This window comes from Plectrocnemia conspersa, unplaced genomic scaffold (genome assembly GCF_051122295.1).
Source record: "Plectrocnemia conspersa isolate PC_06_02 unplaced genomic scaffold, ASM5112229v1 ptg000010l, whole genome shotgun sequence".
Lineage (NCBI taxonomy): Eukaryota > Metazoa > Arthropoda > Insecta > Trichoptera > Polycentropodidae > Plectrocnemia > Plectrocnemia conspersa.
In genome coordinates, this window is record NW_028277174.1 from 17,121,971 (window position 1) to 17,148,396 (window position 26,426).

The window sequence follows — 26,426 nt, forward strand, 5'->3', positions numbered from 1 at the left end:
TATGAAAACGAACGAGAAAAGAGCACATCGGCGGACATTTTGAATCGAACGATTTTATGTCCCTATAGTGTGAATTGTAGCATAAGATGCGTCGCGACTTTACTTACACACGTAGACTCTTCTCATGCGCATGCGCGTTCATTAAGTAGGGTTGCCAATACGGACCAATTTTTAAAACTTGTTCCGATTTACTTATACAAATATAAACTCACGCCGCTCGGAACTCGTTTTATTAAATATTAGCAAGAAATAAAACATTTTGAGGTAATCAATTGACAACACAAATAATAATTGTAACTCATTCAGAGTCGCTTGCTTTTGAGATCATAGTGATGCACTTAGGTTTTGTCACCTGTAATCGTTTATTATCTGGTGATAAGTGGTAACTATAAAAGGGTTGGGGGAGGGCAAGAAGAGCTTGCATTACTTTAATTCAACAACTATACGTAATGCGAGCTTAAAAATCATGTTACCTATTATTTCCTATGGTACATATTATTTCTTTTGGTATTTAGTGAAAGTCTAAGAATATGAAAGGTTTTATAAAAACGTTTGAGTTTTTAGACATGAGTATTATTATTATTAAAATCGGAAAATTCGTGACCATGATTTGGAGCATCACAGCTGAAATATAGAAAAGTAAGTTTAAATCATGATGAATCCCATGATTACAATTTTATATATATAAATTTATATATATATATACCAAAAATATAGTTTATTTTTATTATGTTTTTAGAGGGACTATCCAACATTTATACCTGATGGTCTAGCCCACGGTACGGAGAATATATTTGTGTAAAAAAATACTACTTTATCAAATTTACAACTTAGTATTAGAGACCCTTCCTCCTACTAATATTGCTTAAAATATAAAATAATATTAAATAACTAACACAACTTTTAGAAAGCACTGATCTAAATCACAAGTTTTTCAACGAAACAGCTGGAGATATTTATTTACACCAAGTATATATGTTAAAAATTAAAGAGGTTACTTTATTGATCGGTGGTAAGCTGTGCCAAAAAAGACCTGTCGACTGCTTCACATCAATTGATTTATATTTATTTATTGAACATTCTAAAAATATTTATAGTACATACTACATATATTTCTATTGGCTCCGATTTCGACTTCTCTAACACGGTTAATAATTGATATACTGAATCGGAGCGCTAATCACAGTTCAAGATTGTAAAATCAAATTTTCATTTACAACTATTGTAACTTATTTTGGTGATTTTTTTCCCAATATTAAAATTAAATATGCTTTTGCTGGAAAGGGGGGGGGGGGCAGAATTGAAATACTAGAGCGAAATTATTCCGTTTTCGACAGCAATGGTGCCTGTCTAATTAAATTTTAAGCGTCATCTGTTCATATTGACAACCCTATTTTACGTTCGCACATGCGCGTAAGACGTGTTTGTGTGTATGAAATAAAAGTATGCGTTAAATTAATATAATTCGTACTTATTATATATAAATCGCGTTCTAACCGATTCTTACATGTAATTTAAATATATTTGGTAATTTTATCGATTTAATTTCTATTTTAAATGAGGTAAATATTTTTTTATTTATAAAAATAAATTATTGTTATTTTTATGATTGTGTATAATTTAAGTGTATTTATAAAAGCAATCCTGGTTTTTAAATCAGTTGATTTAGTTTTAGTCTATGGTCGCTTCCCCTTTTAAGTTAAAACGTAAAATGGTCGTTTGATGTTTACGATCGTTTGTTGTGGTCGGATTCGCTCGTTTGAGTTCGTTGGAGTCCTTTTGGGATTTCTAGTGAGGTTTTTTGCGCTGTTTGAGCGTTTCGGATAAAAAATCGTTACCGCGTCAGTGTTTCGCGCGGGCGGGCGGCGTCGGTGAGTTGTCTATGGTCCGGCGGTCGTCGCGCGAGATGGCGTGGGTCCGCCTGGCGCGCCCCTTCACGCGCCTTTGAAGCAGCCCCCAGTTTTCGCCCCCAGCGTTTTGCTCCCGAGCGTATCAGGTGAGCCGAAAGGCGGACTTCGACCGTCTGTTATGAGTCCGCGTTTCCCGCGTCGCTTTTGGCGCGCTCGCCCGGCGCTTCCCGCGCGGCGCCCCCCGAAGGGGACACGCCTCTCCGGCTAGTTTTAGGCGGCCCGAGCCCCGCGAAGTCGCCCTCGAGCGTCGAACAGCCCGCGAAAAGTGTCGCGCCAAAACGGGCGTCGCCCGGCGAACGGGCCCTTCGCGTCCTAAGGGCGCAAAATGGGGCCACGCGCGTTGCGCAAAACGGGGCCGAATTCGAAAAACAAAACATTTACCGCCATTTTGGGCGGGAAAATTGTAAACAGCTGATTTTTTTTATTGAACGCGCGATGCACTACTACCGCACTCCTTTCGGCGCGTAGTAAACAAACGCGAGCGCCTTTTGCGTTTCGGCTACACGGCGATTCAATAATTAACTGGACTTAAAAACGTACGAATTGAACGTCATATGTTTTTAATAATTTCCCGGATTAGCATTAAGATAGTGATAAAAATAAACAAATAAATACAGCTGATATTTTTAATCGCAGAATCGACTAATATCAATTTAATTCGACAACAATTACTATGCTCGCCCAATTCGACTGATTTTAATTACTTGTTTATTTTCTTCCACCTTTCTGATAACTGAAGGATTCTTAGGATCCGAATAAATAATGACTCGGATTATATTTTGAATGGGCTAAAACATCTCAGCTTAACTGCAACCATAGAAAAAAAATATTTTTTAAGGCATATTTATTGTTGATTCGTCTGCGTTCCAAGCTTTTGGGTACCTTTCGCGCAACTTGCACCTACATCTGTATAAAATTCAGATGTGCAACTTGCCGCACATTGAGTGCATTCACGTTTTGATGTCATGCGATTTGAATTGTTGGATTTTTTTGTGGAGTTACATTAAGAGTTGTGTCTAGGCCGACAAACCCGAAACGTCGAAGCACCTAAAAACCAACATCCACTAAGTTATAGCCGAGATACCGCCCGAAATGTATGAAAAAGTCATCGAAAATTACATTGAAAAGATCAGCTGCTGCAAAAGGTTCAGGGGTAGCCATTTAATTGATATTATTTTTCATAACTAATGAAATACGTCAAATGCTCTTAAATTTGTTTTTTTTTTTAATTTGGAAACAAGGTGGATCAACCTTTATAATCTATATCCTAGTATTGGCTTATATCCGTGATTTGATTAAAACTTTTGTTCCTGTGCATACACAAAGTTCAAAGAAAAGGACTATTGCACTCTTTCCACATTAAATTGATAAGAAACTCGTTAGTAATAATATGGACTTAACACTTTACTTAACTATATGCCTATTTTATATCTGTAACGTATCAATGTTTATTGACTGGTGAATTATTAAGGTTGCCAGATGATTTATTTGATTCACCATTATGTCAGATCTTGTTCCATTTTCTAATTTAATTTTCCATTTCTTTAGACTTTGTGAGCGCAACGAAAATACGTCAAAATGGAAGCAGAAAAACGCATCAGAAGAGAGATAGCCAACAGCAACGAGCGGCGGCGAATGCAGAGCATCAACGCCGGTTTCCAATCGCTACGCACCTTGCTCCCCCGACACGAAGGAGAAAAACTCAGCAAGGTAATATCATATCCGTATTGAAAATTTAGTTTCTTCGTATAAATATTAATTTCTTTTATTATTTCATACAGGCTGCCATACTCCAACAGACTGCCGAATACATATATTCACTCGAACAGGAGAAGACGCGACTGCTTTCTCAAAATTCTCAGCTGAAGAGATTGCTCAGTCAGCACGAAGGTGGGGATGTGCCTCTCAAGAAGAGAAAAAGCGAAATCATCCTTTCAGACTGTCCCGTGATAGCGGAGGCGTCCGAAGACAGCGACATGGAACCTGTGTCGCTTATAACGGTCACAAAAATCAGCAACGTCTCCCCGTCGCCCGAAATTAACGATCTGCGCGTTCAACTGGAAAGAGAGCGACGATTCCGCGTCACGCTCGAAGATCAAGTGCGAAACTTTGAAAGTCAGCTGTATCCGGATAACATACGAGAGCTATCGCATCAGATAACGTTGCAGTATGAAAATTCGGAAGTCATAGAACAGAACGACGGACTGCGGGAGATGATCGCCGTGATTCCGGAGGAGGCTGAAGAAGAAGAAGAAGAAGAGGAGAGAATCGTCGACGGCGAAGACTTGCACTTGATCTCGATAGATTTGCCGACCGTCGGAGAGCATCGCATTGTCGCCGAGAGCGAGACATGTTCGCGCCCCCCCAGTCCGATCGATATGGCCGTCGAAGAGGAGCGCTCGTCGTCTCCGATCGTTCAGTCATCTATCTTGGAGGCCGCCATCAAAGCAGAGCCTAAAGTGGAAGTCGAAGTGTTGCCGAGTCCCGATCCAGCTTCGCCCGGTGAACCTTCGCGCCTGTTCTTGGCGAACACGTCGCGGCAGAACTTGGAGACGATCGTGGAAGCGATCCGTCACCTGGAGGGAGATCACATGTTCGCCGAGGAGCAACCCGGTCACGAGCAAGACCTTCCGCTGGCGCTCACCAACAAACCGGAGCAGCGGCGACTACTGGTCGACATGAATGATTTTTTGCATTTCCACCCACCTCAGACTCGTCCGGGAGTTATCGTAGGGAAGCATTCGTGATCTGAACATCGTTCACTGCTACTTATATGTTAAGGCATAGTGAAAATTCCCGCAAGCGTTCGTCCGCTTGCTTTCCTATTATTCTGTCGGCTTGTCAGTTTTGTATGAAATTGAAATGTGCGCTTTGGACACGATCGTAAATATTTATTTTGTGTTGACATTTTTTTTAGTATTCACGTATGTTTCTGAATCATGACTATATTTAAATTTATTAAGATAACCCTTTAAATATTGCCCGTTCTGCAATGATAGTGCTTCAATTCTCAAGTTTGAATCTGTATATTACTGTCACGCGTATCAATTACGACAGTTTTGTATCCGAGTATGTGCATGCATGATGTATTCGCTTAATCCTTTAGTATCTCAGTCAAGTTTAGTATATTGTAGCGATCGAATAAGTTTTGTTAAAACTTTTTCTACTAATTCTATTCATATACTAATAAATTTCAAAAGCATGGATAACTAAATTAAGGATAAAAGACTGGTACTTCACCCTGGTAGCTGAAGACTGAATATGATTCTGAATTGTATTTAAAACAATTATTTGATTGCTACAATATATTTTAAGCGTTTTCTGTAAACCCTTTGATTTATATTTATTGCTGAAACTATTTTGCAGTTGCATACTTTTGAGGTAATGTTAAAATAGTCGAATATCACAATGGACGCTATCCCAATCAAATACAGTTATTGATTACATTCCGAATTGAGTTTCTTATACATCTACTGCTAGTTTTTCTTATATATTTTTCTAACGCTAGCATTCAGATAGAAAAAATGTAAAAAAATTACATCCGGATGATATTTTCGACAGTTTAATTACGCGTCGTCCCTCGCTGTTCGAACTTTCCATGTCTCATTTTGACTTTGTACGTAAAAAAAAATGTAAATTGTAAACGGTAAAATAAAAATTGTACAGACAAAGAAGGTTCGCCTAGTAAGGCGACGATGTATACAATAATTTTTTTTATATGCGTATACACGAAAGGTATATATTTTTCTGAAAGTCTCGTTTTATGTATATCGATACATATATTTTTATTTTATCTTATGAAATGAAATCGTTATCTAATACTTGCATTTCATTAAGTTACTGACCGTATAAACAGTATATAAATATTTTTTTTTATTATATAATATTAAGCTTGTAACATTTTATTTCGGTTATGAATGTATGCGATTGTTTGGGAGTATGATTATTATAACATTGTCAAGTGTTGTGGTTTATTTTTTTTTCTAAGAAAGAACTTTTTATATGTTAAGTTGTCGCATAAGTTGTTTGCGAATAGTAAACTTATGTTGCGATCTAATGTATCGAATAAAACACAGGCGGTTCCCTTTTCAATGGCGACCTATCATTTTCAAGATACTATTCCGATCGTCCGATCGATTTATATTTGTTATGCTAACTGATGTGATCAATAGAGAACTCATGCTTGATGACTGAATTAATTATATTGTGTATTTATTGATTGAAATGTTTTGTGATTATTTCTAGTTTTAGTATTTACAGCATTCACTATTTTTAGTATTGAATCACAGATATCAGAGCAACTTCATTGACAGCTGAGATATATTTATAATACAGATTAATTTTAGTTTTAGTGTAGGTTTTTTTTTAATATATATGGTAAAATTTATATGATAATTTCAATGCATATTCTTTACATATATATAAAAAAAGATATTAGCAATTCATTGTAAATGAAATCTCAGTTCCTTTAATGAAGCCATAAAATTACTAAAAAAAAACAAGGCATTTATATAGTTGTTAGATTAACAAAAAAAAAGAGATTATAGTAAGTTCTCACAAAACATAAATATGTACTATACATTTAATATGTAAATTTGTCTATTGTCTTGCCCTTTAACAGAGAACTTGCAAAAGTAATTAATATATTTTATTTTGTTACGGTATTTTAAATGACGAAGGTTGTTATTTGTTTTACCTCTCGCCTGTAAGCGCATATAAGAATTACCAGTGTTTTGCTTGATCTACCGATGTTCTAAAATGGATTGAAAATATGCAGTACCATATTCAAATTCAGATATATTTAAAAAAAATATGTTCTCTGCTAAACGGCAAGATTATATAACTTGTCGCACTTTGGGAACCCCTTATTCGCAACGGATTAAATTTTGCATTTATCCAATGAATTCGAGCTGTTGGCTTTATACGAAATGTCCCTGACTATTTATCGAAGTATGTATGAATTGACAAGTCAGATGAATTTGTGAAGTGTGCGCCCAACGATTATATGTTTGTGTGCAGGGGTAGTAAATAAGCGTTTTCTGATTTAATTCTAATCGCAAAACCGTCTTTTTTTGTAACATTATATCGTGATATTTGTTAATTTTATTTAAATGTAAATGTCTGTCATATATATATAAAATAAAGTATGTATGAAATACTTTATTCCAAAAGTGTTAAATTGTATATGACGAATGCATTAAAGTCCGTAAAACATCGTTTCTGTTTAAGTTTCGGTAAATTGTGACATGTATATGTGTGTATATTGAATTTGGTTTCATTTCTTATTATTGTCATAAAAAGTGAAATGTCATTATTGTAGCCAATCTATTTAGTATCATTTCATGCTCGATTTTTACGAGCATCTAGTACTCAATTTTACTGTTGACGATATAATCATGTGTATAAAAATTATTTATTATATAATAGTCTAAATTGTTACATTGACATTTCACTTTGATGGTAAGTTGTATAATGTTAGTAATTTGAAATATACATTTTAAAATGTATACTTGAGTTGGCTTTTCTATTTAATTGAATTAAAGTAGTTTCAGTTAAATTATTCAAAAATCATAATATGAATTCAATAAATATGTATTGTGTGCGTGTTAAATTTTTAAAAAGTTACTTTTTAAAGAAGCAATGTTAATTTTAATTATTATTATCATGTGAGTGTGTTTGAGAAAAGGAATGCATTCTAATTTTTGAGAATTGATTAAAAAAAAACACGATAATCCGATGTAATCGTTATAAGTATACGTTAGAGTTAAAATAATATCTGATTCATTTCAAAAATTAGGATGCACGTTTAACACGACGGAATGTTGGTGTGTATATGTATGTATGTTTGCATTAAGAACTTTCCCCATGTGTATATATATGCGTATTTTGGAATTTTAAACTACTTGTACTATTACTTCAGTTTCTCAAAAGTTGTAATATTTATAAGAAATATATTTACAGAATATCTTAAGAGTCTCAGTTTGTACGGAATAACAGTACGCTTCATATTCCCTTCGAACTTAGACTTTTAAAAACTGTATTTATATGTCAATATATGTATAAGCAATCGTTTTTTTAATAATGAAAGAACTAAATAGAATATGCTAATTTTTTTTTATTTTTCTCTTTAAGATTACAGTTTTTTTTATTCGCTTGATGTATTCTACAGACGTTTCGTTTGATGGTAAATGGGATGTATTGAATGGAAATAAACTATTTACATTACCGTAAAACCTCTTTTGATTCATTTATCATAAAAATAAGACGCTAACGGATATCTGATCGTAAAAGCCAGTATTGAGCATGATATTTGTATCAACATCAACGCAACGGTAAGCCTTTCTTCATGCATCGGTCCTAAATAAGTCAAAACTAAATTGATTATAGTAAAATTGTTCATTACCACCACATCGTCTACTTGTTCGATTTGAATGAGCTTCAAGGCTTTGAGTACGTATATTATCAGTTTGCCTATCTTATTGCATTCGCTTAGGTGAATTTTGAAAGTACTAGCTATCAGTCTGTCCGTCTTTGGTGCGTAAGTTGGCATTCTGTGGCGCGGGCAAGGCACCAGATGGAACAGTTGGGGTAGCGAATACAAAAAGTTGAAAATCTGCGGGATGAAGAATAATAAGGTAGTTTTGCTGAAGTGACCCAGTATTCCAACAACGGCGAAAGTCATTCCGGATAAATAGCAGAATGTATCTCCAACGAAAACACGAGCCGGATACCTACAAAAATATTTAATTACACAAAACTGCAGCATATATATTCCTCTCACTATCAAATAGATAATCACCAATTGTGTTTCAGCAAACCTAATGACGTGGCGAGATACGGTAGGATTATATATAATGAAAACTGATGGGCTCTTTGATCTTCACGGTATAATTCAATCCCGTTAAATATAGCAATCGATGCGGCTATTATGATGGACTGTCCAACTTCTAATCCATTCACTCCCGCTAATATATTTATTGCATTCGTACAAAACACTGCTAGCATTCCCATGTATAAATAATATAAAAGACCTGAAAAATTATAGATTTAGTAGGAAAATACTTGGATATGAAATAAAGAACAAAAATATTACCTATGTCGACAGCAGTTCCAAACCATTGTCTCAATGGTAAGGGAACTATTATGGTTGTAGAGTTGAAATTTACATAATATACAACTAGTAATGGCAATGAGGCTATCGACGGTAAAAGCAGCTTATGCCTCCACCGCAGATCGAGTACGTCGTCTGCGAATCCCAGCAAGAGCATACAGCATATTGATAGTAAAGCTGCGAGCAATTCTACAAACTAAAAAATCGGGTAAGTTAAAAATATTATTAAAGTAAAAAATAATTTGTTTTGTAAGAAGTATTTAAAAAGTTCTAGATTTTTAGTTGTAATTTACTTATTTATTCATGTCTCTTCCAAATTAATATTACATAATATAAGATAAATCCCATTAAGGGCTATGCACTTTTCCCAACGAGAAACAAGCTTTTTTATGCAGTACCGTTTATCACTTTTCACTCTATTGAGAGACTGAAAATGCTTGTTCCGCAGTGTATTTTTACATTTTTCAAATAGGTTGAAATTACGAGAGACTAAATTAAGCAAATAATAAAGATGTGGTTGTAATCACAGATCTGACAAAATTTCACTTGTTAGACGAGCGGTACTCAGGCTCGTGTTAACACGCTACAGTAAGGGTTAAGACTTCATGACTGCTTTGTGATCATAGTTTTTTGTAAAGGCATAAAGCATATTAAAATAGTATTTGATATTTACTATCGCCCCTTTCGATTGATACTTCATAAGAGTTCACAATCATCAGCTTACTGTTCAAAAGTATTAAAATCTCTAAAAAAGATTGATTCAGTCCGAACTAGGTTTCCAAATATTCGTTATTTCTAACTATTCGAATATTGAATAGTAAACGATGAAATATTCATCATGTTCTGAAGAATTGAAAAATACAGATTGAATAATGAATACAGGTTTATACATATATTTCTATGTTAATAATAAAGAATATCAAGACTATTCATTTTTATTTTAAAAATAATTGAGTAACTTTAAGTTATTCAAACTTTAAGTAAATATAATTTAAGTTAAATTTTAATTATATCTGCTGTCGAAAAGATTCATTTAGTTGTTGTCGATGTGGGTTTTATTATCAGAAATGTGTTGCAGCAACTACAACTCGATATGCTTAATTTTTTTACCATAACAAATTATTTAAGTGATATGGGTAATTTGTACAATTAGTTTTTTTATTATTATTTTGCTTGTTTGTCAACTTTGAGCTTTTATAACCATGGATATTATAAATAATATAAAGATAAGAAGATGAGTTTCGGAAAATAGAAAAGGGCACGATGGGCTGTAGATACCACAGCAATACGTCTGGGGGATGGAGAATTAACTACATATTTTATTGAAAACAGTTAAGTTATTCACATAGAAATTTCAAAATATCCTACTAGAAATATAAACAAATATTTTACGAATATTTGAACACCCATATGGATTGTGATGATTCACGGTCATTTTACCATATCCACTTTACAGTGCGAACTTTTTACCATGTGGGCAATATTTAATGTGATTAATGAAATTATAATAAAACGAGTCGGTGAACACAACCTTTCCGGAAATTTGGCGAGAATTGAAGCCATTAAAACTCTTCAATCGATAAAAGATAAAGCGATAATAATGCAACATGGGAGTCATCAACTATTGGCAGAAGGTTGTACAGGATTGAGTGCAGCAGTCATCGACCAAATGCCAAATAATTCTAATGCCCTTGAAATATTACCCACACGGTAAGAAGGTCGCACGGTAAAAAGTCCCCAAGGTAAGATGTACACGGTGAAACAGACAAAATAAGAAGTTCGGAGACGGATTGTGATACATCACATAATTTGTAAGAATCCAAGGACCAATTGGACATTCACACGACTGGGCAAAACTTATAAGACATGGAGGGAAAATAACATTTGTTGAAAAACACCTCTACTGTGATCAAAAGATAACTTTAAATTGAAAAAATGAACAGACATAAGAATAAATTCCTGATCAGCCAGGTTTCTTATAAAACTACATTGCAAGAAACTAGATTTAGGTCGCTTAATTTTAGAAGAGAAAAGTTTATGAATTCTGTTGGAAAAATACAGTGGATCGAATTTTATATCAGTGAAAAATAGGATTCGATTGATTTGCTACCTCTATTCTAGCTTGTTTTTCACTAATTTTATATGGGTTCAACCATATCTCGAAAAAATTCTGATTTTTATTCCAGATTAACAGGATGGTAATTTTGTACTGTTTTTTCTTACTTCTTATAAATAATAATATATTATGTTTACTTAATAATATAAACACATACTATTGTATAATAGTTAAGGTGATCAGATTTTGAAAAATATTTTTTTGTTCGAGGACAAAGAAGGACAAATTGTTATGGTCCTAAAAAAATATAAAGGCCATTTGTTCAATGAGGATAAAAGAGAACAGATTGCTGCGAGAGCAAAAAAAAAGTCATTTCGGAAATTTTTGTTCAAGAAGGACAAAGGAAGACATCTGGTCACCTTAATAATAATATACTAATAACAGTAGAATGTGAATGACTATTGGAGTTGGAGCCATTTCACGGAGAAGTATATATTTGTTGTATATATTTTTGGTAAAAATAAATTAAGCAAAATTATAGAGCTGAACACCTCGCTGATTGTACTGTGACATATTGGGCAAGAGATTATACTTGGGAGCAAAGTTTTATCAATAACACAACGATTATAAATATTTTAACGAACTTTAAATTTGTTAATTTTGGACTCAACCTTTTTCATACGGCAAACACACATATTGGTATGAGTATGGATTAGATCGAACATTATTATTAAAAAAAATATAATACATAAATATTACCTCATGATGAGGAAAATTTTCCACATTGAAGATTACGTTACCGAACGGAATCGGTATGAATAAAAATATAGTGATGAGGAACACGCATCCTGATATGACACCCGTTGCTTCTGGACTGAAATAATATATCAAATAAATGAATGAAAACTGACGGCCATTACATTTTGAGGTTATGTCAAAGTTGAAATTCTATATGCAATACAAACACGTCATAATGATTCGAAACATCAGCTATCGTGCCACGTAATGCTATGAACTTATCTGCGCTTACATTTTTTGCTTGGTGGTCTTGCAAAGGTCGATTCCGTAGAGATTGGCAGCGATGAACATGGGCTTCAGGGAGTCGACCAGCCTATTGGTAGCGTGATAGGCCGCCACCGACATCGCCAGGGAGGTCCAGAAGGACCAGTCCCACGCGTACATCTCGTCACGATTGACGTTCGATCATCACAACCGGCGATAAACAACTCTGAAGACCGACTAAGACCAACAGCTGATTTTGACACTTCTTTTTAATGACAGTAGATGTCGCTTTCAGCGCAAACTTTTTATTTTATATTTAAATAAGCCGTCCACTTCCGATCCTAAGATAACTATAGATTCTCAAACTTAATTGATTCATCGCCCACCTTTGGAAATCTCTATTCCTTTCTCATTTAATAATACATTGTAAGCGTAGCAATGCCCATATATATTTTTAATTTCACCAAAATATTTATGTAGCCTGTGCAATTTTACAATTTCAAAAAGTAACTTTGAAAAAAAAACAACTTAAAATTATTTTATAAAATAAAACAAATAATGCACACTTTTACACAAGATTTCCACCAATATTATTGACTAATATCAAAGAGAGAAAATAATTATTTTTTAATTAAGAGTACTATTTATATTAAATATTTGCTACTTATAAAATGTAGTTTATAAAAACAGTATTCGCAATTTAACATAATCAAAAAAAGTAAGTATCCTTATGGTTTTGGCCTAACCCTTAGACACCTGGTAAAAACGATTACAGCGGCCCCTTTTAAAAGATCCTAAAACGCATTATATTTTATATAAATGCTCAAAACATTTTCGCACATTTTTTGCCCACTTCTCCGTCGCCCTCCATGGCTCTTCCATGTCCACCAAATCCCCGAAAGCCAGCATTGCCCACCAAGATTCGTCCATCGATATTGCACACTTTGAGAACCTATAGGTTAGATTACAAAATTAAGATTTTATATACTTGGTCCAAGAACGATGGAAAACATTTTCCATGTGTCCCGATACAATTTATTCAATTGATTAGAAAAAAAAAATTAAACATACATTAATTAAAAATATATCAGTGGCGATACGTTACTTGTAACTTATGGAAAGTTATAGCTAAAATATACCTAGTAGCGCCTATTATTAACTCCTATTAATAGGCGCTTTGTAAAAAAATATGTATGGCGAAGCAAGTTTTTCACCCATACCGCTCCAGACAGCTGAGCCAGGTTTTTTACTTTCATTATCATAAATCATATAAACAGTTCCGGGCGTTTTCGTAGTTAGACAATATACAGTAAATGGTATTGATTGTACAAAAAAGGACAATTAACTTTAAAAAATCCAGAAGTCAAGTAAATTTTCATATTTAACAAAAAGTAAGACTGATATTAGGTTAGTAAAAATTAAAGTGCTTTTTGTGGCAGCAACGTATCGTGTGCAGTGTGCGCTAAACTGATTGTGTCACTAATCTGGTCAATTGAGAAGTTCATTTAGCAGTTTCCAGGGCTGCGGAGACCTTTAAAGTTTTACTGACTCGGACTTTTACCTTATGCTCCGACTCAGACTCCGATTTTAATAGGATTATATTTTTGCCAGCATATAATTGATAGCAAAAAGTGATATTAAATTAGGAAAAGATTGCAAAAGGATTTTTTTTTCCAATAATTAAAATCAGATACCTTGTTAAAAATATTTTATTATAATTAATATATATATATATATATAAAAATACACAAAAGTTGTATGTAAAATATATCAATGGGATATAGTCTACGGATGAATATCCCATAAGTATGATATCTCTTTAGTTTTATATTTTTAATAATAATTATGCTATGAATTATATTATAGTATAAAATGAATGAATTATGCTATACAAGTCATATATACTTAGTTTATATTAAAGCTAGAGATGCATTCAGCATCTCGAAAATCACGTCATTACTTAAATCTAATACATTAATTAAGATCCGCACATCAAACAGTCGTCTTTGTTTTTGATGGAGCAAGATATCATCTCTTCGTTTATTTTGTCGAGTTCGTCTCCAGTTTTGGTTCCGTTTTGCATCTTCTCCTTCGCTTTCGTCTTATCGACCGTGAATTGTATAGCGTTAGCAGCTGGTTTCGTCCTCAAATAGTACATTCCTGTCTTCAAGCCCAATTTCCATCCGTAGAAATGAATCGAAGTCAACTTGCCATAATTCGGTTCGGCTACGTGTATATTGAAGGACTGACTTTGATCGATGAAAGCGCCTCTATCGGCCGCCATGTTGATCAAGACTTTATTGGAAATTTCCCAGACCGTCTTGTAAAGATTTCGGATATTTTCGGGGATGGATAGAATTTTCTGAATGGATCCGTTGTTCGCGATGACCAAATTTTTCATATCGTCGTTCCACAGATCGGCTTCGGACAAATCTCTGATCAAATGATGATTGACAACTTGAAAATCTCCAGACAGCACCCGTCTTGTGTAAATGTTAGAGGTGAACGGCTCGAACGATTCGTTATTGCCTAAAATTTGGGCAGTCGAAGCCGTCGGCATGGGAGCTAATAATAAAGAATTTCGCACTCCGTATATTAAAATCCTTTCTTTTAGAGCAGCCCAGTTCCACAAGTCGGTAGGAATCTTGTTCCACATGTCGTATTGCAATATTCCGTTACTCACGGGACATCCTGGGTAAGATTCGTATGCTCCCAATTTTTCTGCCAATTCGCAACTAGCGTCTAAAGCGCCGTAATAGATAGTTTCGAAGATTTGCTGATTCAACAGTCTAGCTTCGCTGCTCTCGAACGGAAGACGCATCATGACAAAAGCGTCGGCTAAACCTTGAATGCCGATACCGATCGGACGGTGACGTTTATTAGAATTTTCAGCTTCTTTAACAGGATAATAATTTACATCAATGACTTTGTTCAAGTTTTTGGTGACGATCTTAGTGACTTCTTTTAATTTATTGAAATCGTATGATTTATTATCCCGTACGAACATGTTAACGGCAATCGAAGCTAAATTGCAAACGGCGACTTCGTCCGGAGCCGTATATTCAACTATTTCCGTGCAAAGATTGCTGCATTTGATTGTACCGAGATTCTTCTGATTGCTCTTATTGTTGCAAGCGTCTTTGTAAAGCATGTAAGGAGTACCAGTCTCCACTTGAGATTCTATGATCGCTTTCCACAACGTTTGAGCTCTGATTTTTCGTTTAAATCTACCCTCTTCTTCGTATTGGGTATACAATTTCTCAAACTGTTTACCGTAGCATTCGAACAACCCGGGAGAGTCATGCGGGCACATTAAACTCCAATCTTGATCGTTCTCTACCCTCTGCATAAACAGATCCGGAATCCATAAAGCGTAAAACAAATCGCGAGCCCGAACTTCTTCTTTACCGGTGTTTTTTTTCAAATCTAAATAATCAAAGATATCGGCGTGCCACGGTTCGACGTATATAGCGAACGCTCCGGGTCTCTTATTACCGCCTTGATCGACATAACGAGCTGTGTTATTATAGACACGCAACATCGGAACAAGTCCATTAGAGACACCATTGGTGCCAGCGATATAAGTACTCTTAGCCCTGATGCAATGTACATGCAATCCGATGCCTCCGGCCGATTTAGAAATTAGCGCACATTGCTTCAAAGTGTCATAAATACCCTCGATACTGTCCTCTTGCATGGCCAATAAGAAACAGGACGAAAGCTGAGGTCTTGGCGTGGCAGCCGAGAACAGAGTCGGACTAGCATGCGTAAAATACTTCTCGGATAGTAAATTATATGTCTCGATAGCGTCTTCGATATCTTCGCCGTGAATTCCTATAGCGACTCTCATGAGCATATGTTGAGGTCGTTCGACGACTTTGCCGTTGATCTTTAACAAATATGAACGCTCCAAAGTTTTAAAACCAAAGTAGTTGTAGTTGAAATCTCTGTCATATATTATCGACGAATTCAATCTCTCTGAATTTTCCATGATCACTTTATGATGAAAATCGGATATCATCGGAGATCGGTTTTTGGTATAAGGATTGACAATATTATATAGGTCGTCCATTACATCTGTAAAAATTAAATTACGTTAATAGTTTATAACTTCAATATTGTCATATTAAGTCGAAACATGCCTGAAAATTGCTTTTTAGTCTCTTTGTGTAGATTGGATACTGCGAGACGAGCGGCAAGAATGGCATAGTCAGCATGATCGGTGGTCATCGTAGCGGCAGTTTCAGCAGCCAGATTATCCAGTTCTACAGTAGTGACGCCCGAATAAATTCCACTGATGACCTTCAGAGTTATGGACACCTAAAAGTGAGGTTTATGTTAATTGATTATTCAGCCTGGAAACATCCGGAGAAGGTAAATATTTTGATGTTGAAGAGAAATGAATCATATAGAAATATCAATACTTGTTAATTATCACAGCGCAACACTTAATGTGACACTCACGCTGTGTGGACAGTTGCAAAACGTCCATTTGCTGTTCAAATCCCAATCTAACCTAATCGATTATAACGGTTAATTTGTTTAGGTTAAGTTTGGGTTTGAACTGCTCGAGAAACACGGTGGTGATTCATTTCCAATCCATATAATAAACACACGCAAACGCTGCGCCGTGCTAATTAACAAGTACCGAAAAATCTAGATAGCATTTGTAACAGTTTGGCAGTCATTCAGAGTTTACTGAGCTGTTATTTTATAATATTACTTACAGGATCTACATAATCCATATTAAGTCCATAGCACAGCTTTTGGATCCTGGATGTAATTTTGTCTATGTGAACTTCCTCCTTACGTCCACCTATAAAAACAGAAATATATTTGATTCATTAAAATGTTATATTATATTCTATGCGTTTGAAAGTCCATTCGACTATTCGTAATATCATATCTGATTATTTTTAACAAAGTACGCTCCGCCCCTGAGTAATATTAATCTACCTTTAGAGGGTTTATATATGTCCAATGTGTAGGCATTTTTTCCAGAATGAACCCGTCTCATCAACATAAAGATTTATCAAGAAGAACAACCTACACCCCGATTTTGGAAAAGGTAGAAATAAATTTACAGGAAGCTTTTCATTACGTAAATAAGTCATTGTTAAAAATAAGGCTTTAAGGGTTAAGATACTAATTTTATGAGATTAAAACTGCAACGATAAATAAGTTTATAAAGGTAGGTAGTATTTTTTATATCATTAGCAAAGCATATATAAAAAAATACTTTATTGTTGTAGAATTCTATGGAATATATACACAAAAAAATAATTTTCATGTTTTATATCGTTTATTTCGGCCATAACCCGTTTCGTCGGCGAGCAGGTCTGAACGTGAAAAATATCCTTATAGCCAACTTGGCGGTTGATCTTCCTAAAAACTGAATGAAATTGTGCAAGACAATATATAATATTATAACTTTACAGAAGCTGGCCGATGTATGGCGATGGTCTCGCGCGAAGTGCGTAATACGTATTTTTCGTTACATTATGGTTATTTGATAACGCAATTACCTCTTTTGAGGACGAAGAGCCTGTTCACCTTCCCCACCATGATGAAAAAGGTGAAATTTGACGAACAACGTAGACAGGTCGACAGCCGAAGCGTGCAATCCCGCCAATAACAGTGTTGCCAGCAGCGAAGACTGCTATTTCGCGCGAAGCAGCTGTCTGATTTTCGCGAACACGTGTTTTTATATTATTTCGGATTATGAATTCATTTTTATACCCCAGTTATCCCTTCACTTACGTCGTTCAGATATTTGTAAAGTATAAGGATTTTTAAATGTAGTACAATTCTACTTGCAATTTTGCAAGATAATTAGAGGGACATTAAAACCAAAAAAATAGTGCGAATAAAAAATCCTTCCCTGCGCGAAGTAAAAAAAAGTGTACCATAAAAAAAATGTGAAAACTCCTGAAGATGCTGGGAAAATCAAAACCAACGCGAGAAAATCACGTAAATAAATTATTTTTGAAATATATTGCCGCGTAAAAATAAAAACAATTTAATAATATATATATATATATATATATATATATATATATATATATATATATATATATATATATATATATCTTTTGATCACATTTAAAAGCCGACATTAAAGATAAAATTAATTCAGGCAAATTTCATAAAAAATATTTTTAGTGATAATTGTAAATTTGAAATGTTACATAATGCAAAATACAAAAGATTACCACTGACTATTTTGGTTCAATAAATTATTGAGCTGATTATAAAAATGTATAGAATGTTTGTAAATCATTTAAAAACAAATAAATATTATAATACCTGTGCTTTAGAAAGGCGTTCCCTAATTCAAGATTTAAAAACGTTTATGGGATCTTGGGAGTCTAGAGTTAATGGTTATTATTAATTTTAATTCCATTCGATCACCTCAAACTGTATGAATATCGTGTACACATATTATATATTATGTACGAATTTCGAGGCGAATAATGGCTAATAAGTAAATATTGGCGATGTATCCGTCAAAGTCCCTAATATTTTTTGATCTCTTGATTGGTCTAAAATCTAGACCATTTATGATGTAACTGGAATCTTTGTTTTCATCTGATACCTCATTAGATTATTCTAGTTGTTAAAGCAGAAATTGTATAAGTTTGGAAACAACAGTTCACTATCTGTTCGCTCGGAGATGATCATTTAAAGTACCCATCTAATGGCTAGATCCTGTGTTCCGTTTTTATAAATGAGAGAAACACAATTTTTTATGACAATTTTAATGGATTCTGTACAACTAATTATAAATGAAATAAATATATATACAGAACAGCTCTGAATGCTTCTTGCCATTGTCTATCAATCTTTAATTTTTTTCTGCAAATATGCTTTCTTCATAACTTTTTTCAGTTTTGAAATCACATTACTATTTTAACTCATCTAAACGCAAAAGTTTATTTCATGAATGCTTGATTTGAATAAAGGCTTTTAAAAATAAAAAATGATTTACATTTTCTTAATTTTTAATAAGTTATATATAAAAATTGTTTATTTTGTATCTTATTATAATACTAATCTACACATTTAGATATTTATTTATATACACAATGTTCTATAGCTATAAATCAATTTTGACAACGCTTATTGGAAAATATGTTACTCATCAAAATAAATATTAAAACAACAGTAATTCTTATCAATGTCAGTCTTCAATATATAACTGAAAAGACACCTCCTAATTATTCTTTTCCGCCCTAAACTTTTATACCAAATTGACAAATCAATGTATTAAAAAAATACATAATTTGGGAAATGATTAGGATTTGATTCGTTGAAATTACTAAGCAGATTATTGTTGATTATATAAATAATAAATAATTTGTAAATCACAAGACATGCTATGCTAATCGAATTACAATTTATTCAGGATGCGCTACTGTCATTTATAAATGAATGTATATATTTAAAACTAGAGATCGCATCACTGAAAATATATAATTGCAAGTTATTTATTTTGCAATTATAGATATGACCTTATTATGTACTAAAAAAACTAAAATGTTATTATGGACTAAAAAAAGTACTTTAGACATGAGAGAACATCGAACAAATGTTATAATATAAAAAGGTCGCACAGGTACAAAACTGATAATATGATAAATAACTAAATTTCATAATTTAAAAAAATGTAAACAGCCATAAATAGGAGATTAAATTTCTTCGATAATCTTGAGCATATGAGCATTATGACTAAAAACACACGACAATATAAATATGTCATTAATTGGAGATATTTTTTCCAGATCCTGTAGAGTGAAAATATAGTTACATTATATTAATACTAATGAAAGCAAACTTTTAAGTACTTTTACATGTATGACTGGATGTCGGAAGTAGTATATTTTGATTGCACTGTGAATAATTCCACAAAAAATATTTAAATGTCAATGTTAAAATAAAAAATATTTTTCATTATAACCGATTACAAATTATCTTTATGAACTGCTTGAGTTTGGTGATTCTTATTCAGTATCCATTATTTATGGCAACGGTTATTACGAAAAACATTGTTTAAAATACATTTTTATAAAATTAAATATGTTAATACCAAATTCATAGTTAAACATAATATACAAAAATTGAACTAAATAAATAATATACATATGTAAAGCACGCCAAAGAAACACAATATATATTAGACCCAAGTCTATCAGATAAACCAATACATTGATTTTATAGTCCATAGTTTCTTTCGTGTTGGATACTTTTTTTAATTTTTCATGGTATAAAAGTTGGTGATTATTAAACCCTCAATATTTCTGTATGCTTATTGTAACAAATTGCTATCCAATCAGGTTGCGTGGCTCCCCATTGTATTTGGTTCACTTCGCCTTCGGCAGCCGTGTAGGCTAGTATCGGATCTTCGATCGCTCTAGGCATTTGTTGTATATCCCATATTAAAGCTTGATGATCATCGCCAGCAGTGCAGATATGACACGAGCTGCAATAAAAATTTCGATAAATAAAGTCGATCAATTTTAATTTGAACACATCTTAATATTGTGATTACCTATGTGGGGCCCATGCTATGCCGTTGACACAAGCTCGATGATTGTTCAATCTGGCGACTGGTGTGCAAGGAACGCGAACATCAAGTATTATAACTTCGCATGCGTCCATTGCCACTGTAGCTAAATAATTGGGATCTTGTTTATTCCAAGCTAATCGCAGTAGAGGCGTATGAGTGGGATCCTGAGATTTTAATAATTATGATTTAAAAATATCGTATAAATTTAATTAAAACTATAGTTGAGCATAAATATACTTCGTAGATGATGGTTGAATGTTCTAGATGGCGTAAATCAAACATTCTGACGGAGCCATCGGCTCCTACGGATGCAAACATGTCTCTTCCTCCACCAGCTCTTGAAAATGCAATGTCGTACACTTCCTGCATTTTTAATAAAATATTGTAACTATCATATTTTTTCTATTTATATGAAGGAAGTAAAATAATTTAACTGATCAATATTGTAGAGATCAATCGAATAGAAAAGCGATCAGTTTTATCAAAACTTGTGTATAATGTTTCAGATTCAAAGTCAATAGAAAAACGTGCATTTCTTTATATTAAGTCATACTCGATGAAATTTCAATCAGCTAATGGAAGTTCGTCTTTTATTATATGAGATTTTTGCTCGTCTCCATACGGAACCATATACTTTTGCTGCAATATATGAAGATGGATAAAAGTTGTTGAACTGGTGTATAAATTTAATATAAAGGCAAAAATTCGTAAAAAATTCTGATAATATAGGAAGTGCTATGTATTGCTGATTTCACTACTATGGGTTGAGTGGCACACACCATTCAGCTAATTCAATTTTGTATGGAAAGGAATTATAATAACGACATCTGTTAGAATAATATACTATCTAAAATATAATTAAACCCTTTTGGTGCCCTAAAATATTCAAAGATATAAGTAAGAGTCTGTTAAAGATCGAGTTTCATAATAATATGTTAACTTGCGTTCAGCTGTAGGATCAAATCAAAGCTGATTAAGATTTGAAGTTAAGCTGATTATAAAAATATGTAGATAATTTTTAAATCGTTTAAATACAGTGCTCAAGCAAATAAATATTATAATACCTGCGCTTTAAGAAAGCGTTCCCTAATTCAAGATTTAAAACGTTTAATGTATAGTAGGTACTATAAACTTATAAGATATAGTAAGAACGATTGTGTGAAAAAAGTAAGCTATAAATGTTCAGTCTCGAAAGAACATTAGATATGTTTACATATGATGCATATATTTTCCTAAATAAAAGTGAAAAAGTCAATTTCTGTTGGTCTCTAGAATATTGGAATATGTATCTTTCTTGCCTTATCGTGAGCTATTAGTTGTGTTTTCACATGTCCAGTGACGAGATTCACACGACCAATCAACTGAAAATAAATATACATATAAACTAAACGAAAATACAAATAATTTAATCAATCATTTACTTGTCCTGTTTCCAATCCCCAGATTGTACACGTCGTATCAATGCTGGATGTTCCAATTAAATTGGGGTCAACTTCGTTCCAATCGAAGGATGTCAATGGTGCACAAAAGTCAGAGTTCTTATTGTTGTTCAGGACGCATTCCAATCGGGTTTCCGGCTCGCCAGCTCTCCAAACTCTAAGATAGTCGCCTAAAAACACCAATTTAAAAAATGTAAATGACATACATCACTAAAAAAATCATAACTCTGATAATCGACGAGTCGTCTTTTTAACTACTCGCCACATAACAGGCAGTTTTGTGAGTATTTCGCAAAAGGCAAAATGGGTTTTTAATCAATAGGTTCAAATAAATTTAATAACATCTTAAACTTCAGTCGTCGGTGGGTTAGAACAAGGGCTTCAAACCGGAACAGAACGGAAAACCGGAGCTGAACCGAAAAAAAATATTTGTTTATATCAGTTTGGTATGATGCGAATTCCACCTCTTATGTTGAAATTTAAAGATGTTAATTTATAAAAGACCAGTTTTGGATTATCTAATTAGATGGAATAGCACATAAAATATGTTAAAAACTTTATTAAAATGCAAAGACAAAGTTCATTCTTGGTGGAAAGTAATTTTGATTATAAATTTGCGGAAAACAAATGGGTGAAATTAAATTTTATTGTTGACACTCTGCAACCCCTAACGGAAGCAACTTTAAAATTACAAAGTGAACAATTAAATTTAAATGATTTTTACGGAATTTAGATCCAATGCAAAATAAAATTACGAAAAAAAATTCTTTGCAGATATTTTATATTATGAATTATCTAATAAGGAAACATTGTTATTAGTAAGTGATAGTATACTAGGAGCAATTTATTTGGATCCGCGTTAAAAATTCCTGCAATACAAGTGTTGAATTATCCAGATTTCAGATTTTTCCAGGGGGAGGGGGGGAGCAAAAGTTGGCCAGTCAGCGGTCGTTCTTTTAATATTTTGATTTCGTTTTCATAGTATTTCATTAAATGATGTGCATTTTTTCTGGCTAAATTCAAGGGGAAGGCAAATTTCCACCCCCCCTAAATGATGTCCCTGTTTAGAATTTACAGCAAAAGTAATAAAATAGTGCTGTCGCCATGGAAACATTCAGTTATCTAGCGTTCATATTAAGATTTTTATAACTATATTACGATTTACAATAAGTGGGAATTGAATGAAGCATATCTAAACCGAATTTTGACCAATAGAGCACAAAAAAACAATTATCCCTTCTTAGAAGTCTCAAAAGTCAACGGTAAAAGCAATAAAATCGTGCCGAAGCCGTGGGAACGCTCAGTACCGAGCGTTCCCACTGCAACGGCGCCGACTCGATTATATTGCTTTTGACGTGAATTTTTAACTTCTGAGAAGTGATAATTGTTTTTGCGCCCTCCTATTTTGACCAATACTCTCATATCAGAAGTCTATAGTAATATCGGTAAGAATAGCTATCATATTTTTAAAACGTAGTGTAATATCAAAGTGCAAACAAACTATGGAGCAATATATGAGATGCAACATCTGTCTATACTTCTCCCGCTTATTTTCTCCTGAGAGTTGAGTTGGCTTAGTTTGTATTTTTGACTTGACCTAATGAAATTTCTAAGACTATAATTAAATTTAGAACTTTCATTAGGTAAAGTTGGGTTTGGTTATTTCGTTTAGGTTAGGTTTGGGTTTGAACAGCAAATTTGAGTTTCAGATACGTTTTGGAACAGTATATAATTTCACTAGCGCTTATCAGTTAAATCATATCTTCGTTAGTAGAATTATATATATCTACCGGTGAAAATGTATTTAGACTTTACTAGTGAAAATACACCTTCACCGAAAAATATACATTCACTGTAACATTTATAAATTGTATGTAAATAAATAATGATAAATATATAAATGTTTATATTATTATGTATGGAAGAGTTGAAATTATATAATTTTACTAGCACCTGCCAGATAAATGATATTTTCACTGGTAATATATATATACCGATGAAAACGTATTCTATGATTTCAATAAAATGACATATTTAAAAAATATTTTCGGGGTAGATTAGATACTTGCTTTTAGATTTTCTCTGAGGGATAACCTGAAAATTTCTGGTTTAGAATCAGAGATGTCATAAATGACATCTCTGGCCGTATCTGTCTAAAAAGTTTATTCTATGAGACAATAGAAATAGTTTAAATGAAAATACTTTGGAATATATATTAAAAATTAGAAGTAACTTTTATCTTTTTTAATTATAAATAAATATACCCAAGACATCTGTATACTTAAGCAGCGAACATACGAATTTGTTTTGTTTATATATGAAATCATATTATTATCATATATTATATATATCTAGTTGTAATTAATATACCTTTACTAATTATTATTATTTATATTATATTATTGTATCAATTCATGTAGTATACTTATTACAAAAGAAGAAAAAAAATGTTCTAAATTATGGTAGAAATTAAATTTTGAATACAAATAAAAATATTTAAGAAATCAAAAAATGAATCACTGAGAGCTGAACTGAAAAAACGTTAATTTTAAGAACTGATATACATTTTTTAAATTGAACCGGAACGAAAATCACAATGAAAAAAGTGACAGTTCAAAACCATGGTTAAAACATTTTTAATATAGATAAAATTAAATTTATTATATATTTATTGTTTTGTCGTAGCATAGACTGAATGAACTCGAGAAAATATTTTATAAATAATCTTTTAACACAGAAGAAATGCTAAGGATATGTGGTAACTGAAAAAAAAATAGTTAAATAACTAATTTCACTATTTAGCACAGCTGGTGCGTATTTTAAAATCCATTTTAGCAACAATTTTTGGCATTGTTTAATTCGAGCCACTTAAACTTTTAAGTCCACTACATACATACCACTCGTTGCTAGAAGATCGGGCAGCATTCCTTTACTATCTGGAATCCACATTATCTTAGTAGTGGGATATGGATGGTCGAAAGTACTATAGGAAACATAAAAAATGGTTTAAGAATATTATAGATTAAAGAATCAAATTGTGCTAACAATACCTCTTTGCACTAAATTCACTAGTGTCTTCGTCTAAAGATACAATTTGAACCTAGAATGATTAATGTTACATAAATTTAATGTCAATTAATGTTAATTTATCTAGTTTTATTTTAAAACCTTGTTGTTATACTCCTCGACGAAACTGCCGAGGGCGAGTCGGAATCTCTTGTCGGGTCTCACGGACCAATTCATGGAATACAATGGCCATGGAGCCAGGTACCTGCAAACGAAATGCATATGTCAAACGTGTAAACATTCAGTATGGTTTGTAAATTATGTTGATCGTGATGTGAGAAAGATCGATTTATAAATGCCGGCGCTGTGCACTTACTTGTAAATTTCCTTGCGCTTGCCGGGTTGCGAGGGGGCCCCAGGGGCTGGCACGCCCCCTCCGCCGCTCGTCGACATTTTTCTAGATCGCTCGACAAGGCACGCGACCAAGCACTGACGGACCAAGTACACGCAAATATTCGCCCATGTAACAAAATGTCATTTTTAACATAAACATAAACACGTTAAGTAAGAGGCGTAAAAATTATCGTTAAACATAATAATTTTATTAAATGCTAATGTCATAAATTAGTTTCTTAAATTTAAACTATTTAAATTATAATACTCCAAATTGTTCAATATTACCCCACACATTAGGCTTATAACTCATTTATAAATAATATTATGCGTTTTATTTTTAACGCAATAAGGTCAATAGAAAACACGGAATTTTTTTTTCAATTTTTTGACCGGTAAATGTACAAAATATTATTATTATTCTACTTTATATTTACAGTGCTCAATACAAATTTCCCAATGCTCACAAGGTACGTGAATACATTTAAAAATTGTTCTAAACCTCTTTTATCTTCGTCGTTTCCTTGGGAGTTGAAGATATCTTTCGTATGCTAACTACAGCGTATCAATATACGCTGTAACAAAACACATGTACTTAAAAGACCGCATTGTCTTAATTTGATTTAAAGTAAAAAAACGATTTTTAAGAACTTTGAGTAGTGGTGAGATTTTGCGTATGTCATGTGCCAAAAGAGAGTCACCATGTTTTATTATCAGTTATTTCTAAGAAGCTATCATATTTTGCTTCTTATAATGATAAAATTTAAAAAAATGACTGGAATACTAAAAGACGTGGTGACTGGTGCAATTACAGTGGCAATTTGAAGCCGTATTCTGGTGTTGTATGCCTATTGTAGTATTCGTACTGTCACTCTTTATGTGACATTTACTAAACAATTTATGGCACTTTTGTGGTTTTTAATTAGTACTAAATATTTAATAA

The 26,426-nt window shown here is 33.2% G+C and overlaps 4 protein-coding genes across 5 annotated transcripts; 1 reads left to right on the forward strand and 3 right to left on the reverse strand.

Annotated features, from left to right (window-relative positions):
• Positions 1 to 1,878: 1,878 nt before the first annotated feature.
• Positions 1,879 to 8,143, forward strand: crp (transcription factor cropped). Its single transcript, XM_088195851.1, has 3 exons — positions 1,879 to 1,996; positions 3,459 to 3,620; positions 3,692 to 8,143. The coding sequence occupies exons 2-3, from the start codon at positions 3,489 to 3,491 to the stop codon at positions 4,655 to 4,657; spliced, it is 1,098 nt and encodes a 365-aa protein (XP_088051977.1). The 5' UTR covers positions 1,879 to 1,996; positions 3,459 to 3,488; the 3' UTR covers positions 4,658 to 8,143.
• Alg7 (Alg7 dolichyl-phosphate N-acetylglucosaminephosphotransferase) lies at positions 8,006 to 12,353 on the reverse strand. Of its 2 annotated transcripts, XM_088195849.1 has the most exons (5): positions 12,108 to 12,353; positions 11,837 to 11,951; positions 9,004 to 9,217; positions 8,710 to 8,941; positions 8,006 to 8,641 (listed from the first exon to the last, which is right to left on the reverse strand). In XM_088195849.1, exons 1-5 carry the CDS (start codon positions 12,257 to 12,259, stop codon positions 8,155 to 8,157), a joined length of 1,200 nt encoding a protein of 399 aa, XP_088051975.1. In that variant the 5' UTR covers positions 12,260 to 12,353; the 3' UTR covers positions 8,006 to 8,154. The 2 variants fall into 2 exon arrangements, with proteins under 2 accessions (XP_088051975.1, XP_088051976.1); XM_088195850.1 differs by lacking the exon at positions 11,837 to 11,951.
• Positions 12,354 to 13,916: 1,563 nt separating this feature from the next.
• RnrL (Ribonucleoside diphosphate reductase large subunit) lies at positions 13,917 to 17,731 on the reverse strand. Its single transcript, XM_088195150.1, has 4 exons — positions 17,605 to 17,731; positions 16,807 to 16,895; positions 16,222 to 16,399; positions 13,917 to 16,156 (listed from the first exon to the last, which is right to left on the reverse strand). The coding sequence occupies exons 1-4, from the start codon at positions 17,642 to 17,644 to the stop codon at positions 14,058 to 14,060; spliced, it is 2,406 nt and encodes an 801-aa protein (XP_088051276.1). The 5' UTR covers positions 17,645 to 17,731; the 3' UTR covers positions 13,917 to 14,057.
• A 1,331-nt stretch (positions 17,732 to 19,062) lies between these two features.
• On the reverse strand, positions 19,063 to 25,613 carry wap (DDB1 and CUL4 associated factor wap). The gene is made up of 9 exons (XM_088195053.1): positions 25,467 to 25,613; positions 25,253 to 25,355; positions 25,135 to 25,184; positions 24,982 to 25,067; positions 22,067 to 22,254; positions 21,944 to 22,006; positions 20,883 to 21,008; positions 20,628 to 20,809; positions 19,063 to 20,558 (listed from the first exon to the last, which is right to left on the reverse strand). Exons 1-9 carry the CDS (start codon positions 25,541 to 25,543, stop codon positions 20,360 to 20,362), a joined length of 1,074 nt encoding a protein of 357 aa, XP_088051179.1. The 5' UTR covers positions 25,544 to 25,613; the 3' UTR covers positions 19,063 to 20,359.
• Positions 25,614 to 26,426: the final 813 nt, after the last annotated feature.

What these genes read in the sequence shown, in the direction of transcription:
- crp (XM_088195851.1), top strand. Translation starts at nt 3,489, where the DNA reads ATGGAAGCAGAAAAACGCATCAGAAGAGAGATAGCCAACAGCAACGAG. An exon ending in AAGGAGAAAAACTCAGCAAG is followed by an intron (nt 3,621 to 3,691) that starts GTAATATCATAT and finishes TATTTCATACAG; the next exon opens with GCTGCCATACTCCAACAGAC.
- Alg7 (XM_088195849.1), bottom strand. Translation starts at nt 12,259, where the DNA reads ATGTACGCGTGGGACTGGTCCTTCTGGACCTCCCTGGCGATGTCGGTG. An exon ending in AAGACCACCAAGCAAAAAAT is followed by an intron (nt 11,952 to 12,107) that starts GTAAGCGCAGAT and finishes ATATTATTTCAG; the next exon opens with TCCAGAAGCAACGGGTGTCA. An exon ending in AAAATTTTCCTCATCATGAG is followed by an intron (nt 9,218 to 11,836) that starts GTAATATTTATG and finishes CCGATTTTTTAG; the next exon opens with TTTGTAGAATTGCTCGCAGC.
- RnrL (XM_088195150.1), bottom strand. Translation starts at nt 17,644, where the DNA reads ATGGTGGGGAAGGTGAACAGGCTCTTCGTCCTCAAAAGAG. An exon ending in ATATGGATTATGTAGATCCT is followed by an intron (nt 16,400 to 16,806) that starts GTAAGTAATATT and finishes CCTCACTTTTAG; the next exon opens with GTGTCCATAACTCTGAAGGT. An exon ending in GACTAAAAAGCAATTTTCAG is followed by an intron (nt 16,157 to 16,221) that starts GCATGTTTCGAC and finishes TAATTTTTACAG; the next exon opens with ATGTAATGGACGACCTATAT.
- wap (XM_088195053.1), bottom strand. Translation starts at nt 25,543, where the DNA reads ATGTCGACGAGCGGCGGAGGGGGCGTGCCAGCCCCTGGGGCCCCCTCG. An exon ending in GGGGATTGGAAACAGGACAA is followed by an intron (nt 22,007 to 22,066) that starts GTAAATGATTGA and finishes ATTTATTTTCAG; the next exon opens with TTGATTGGTCGTGTGAATCT. An exon ending in AACTAATAGCTCACGATAAG is followed by an intron (nt 21,009 to 21,943) that starts GCAAGAAAGATA and finishes TTAAAAATGCAG; the next exon opens with GAAGTGTACGACATTGCATT.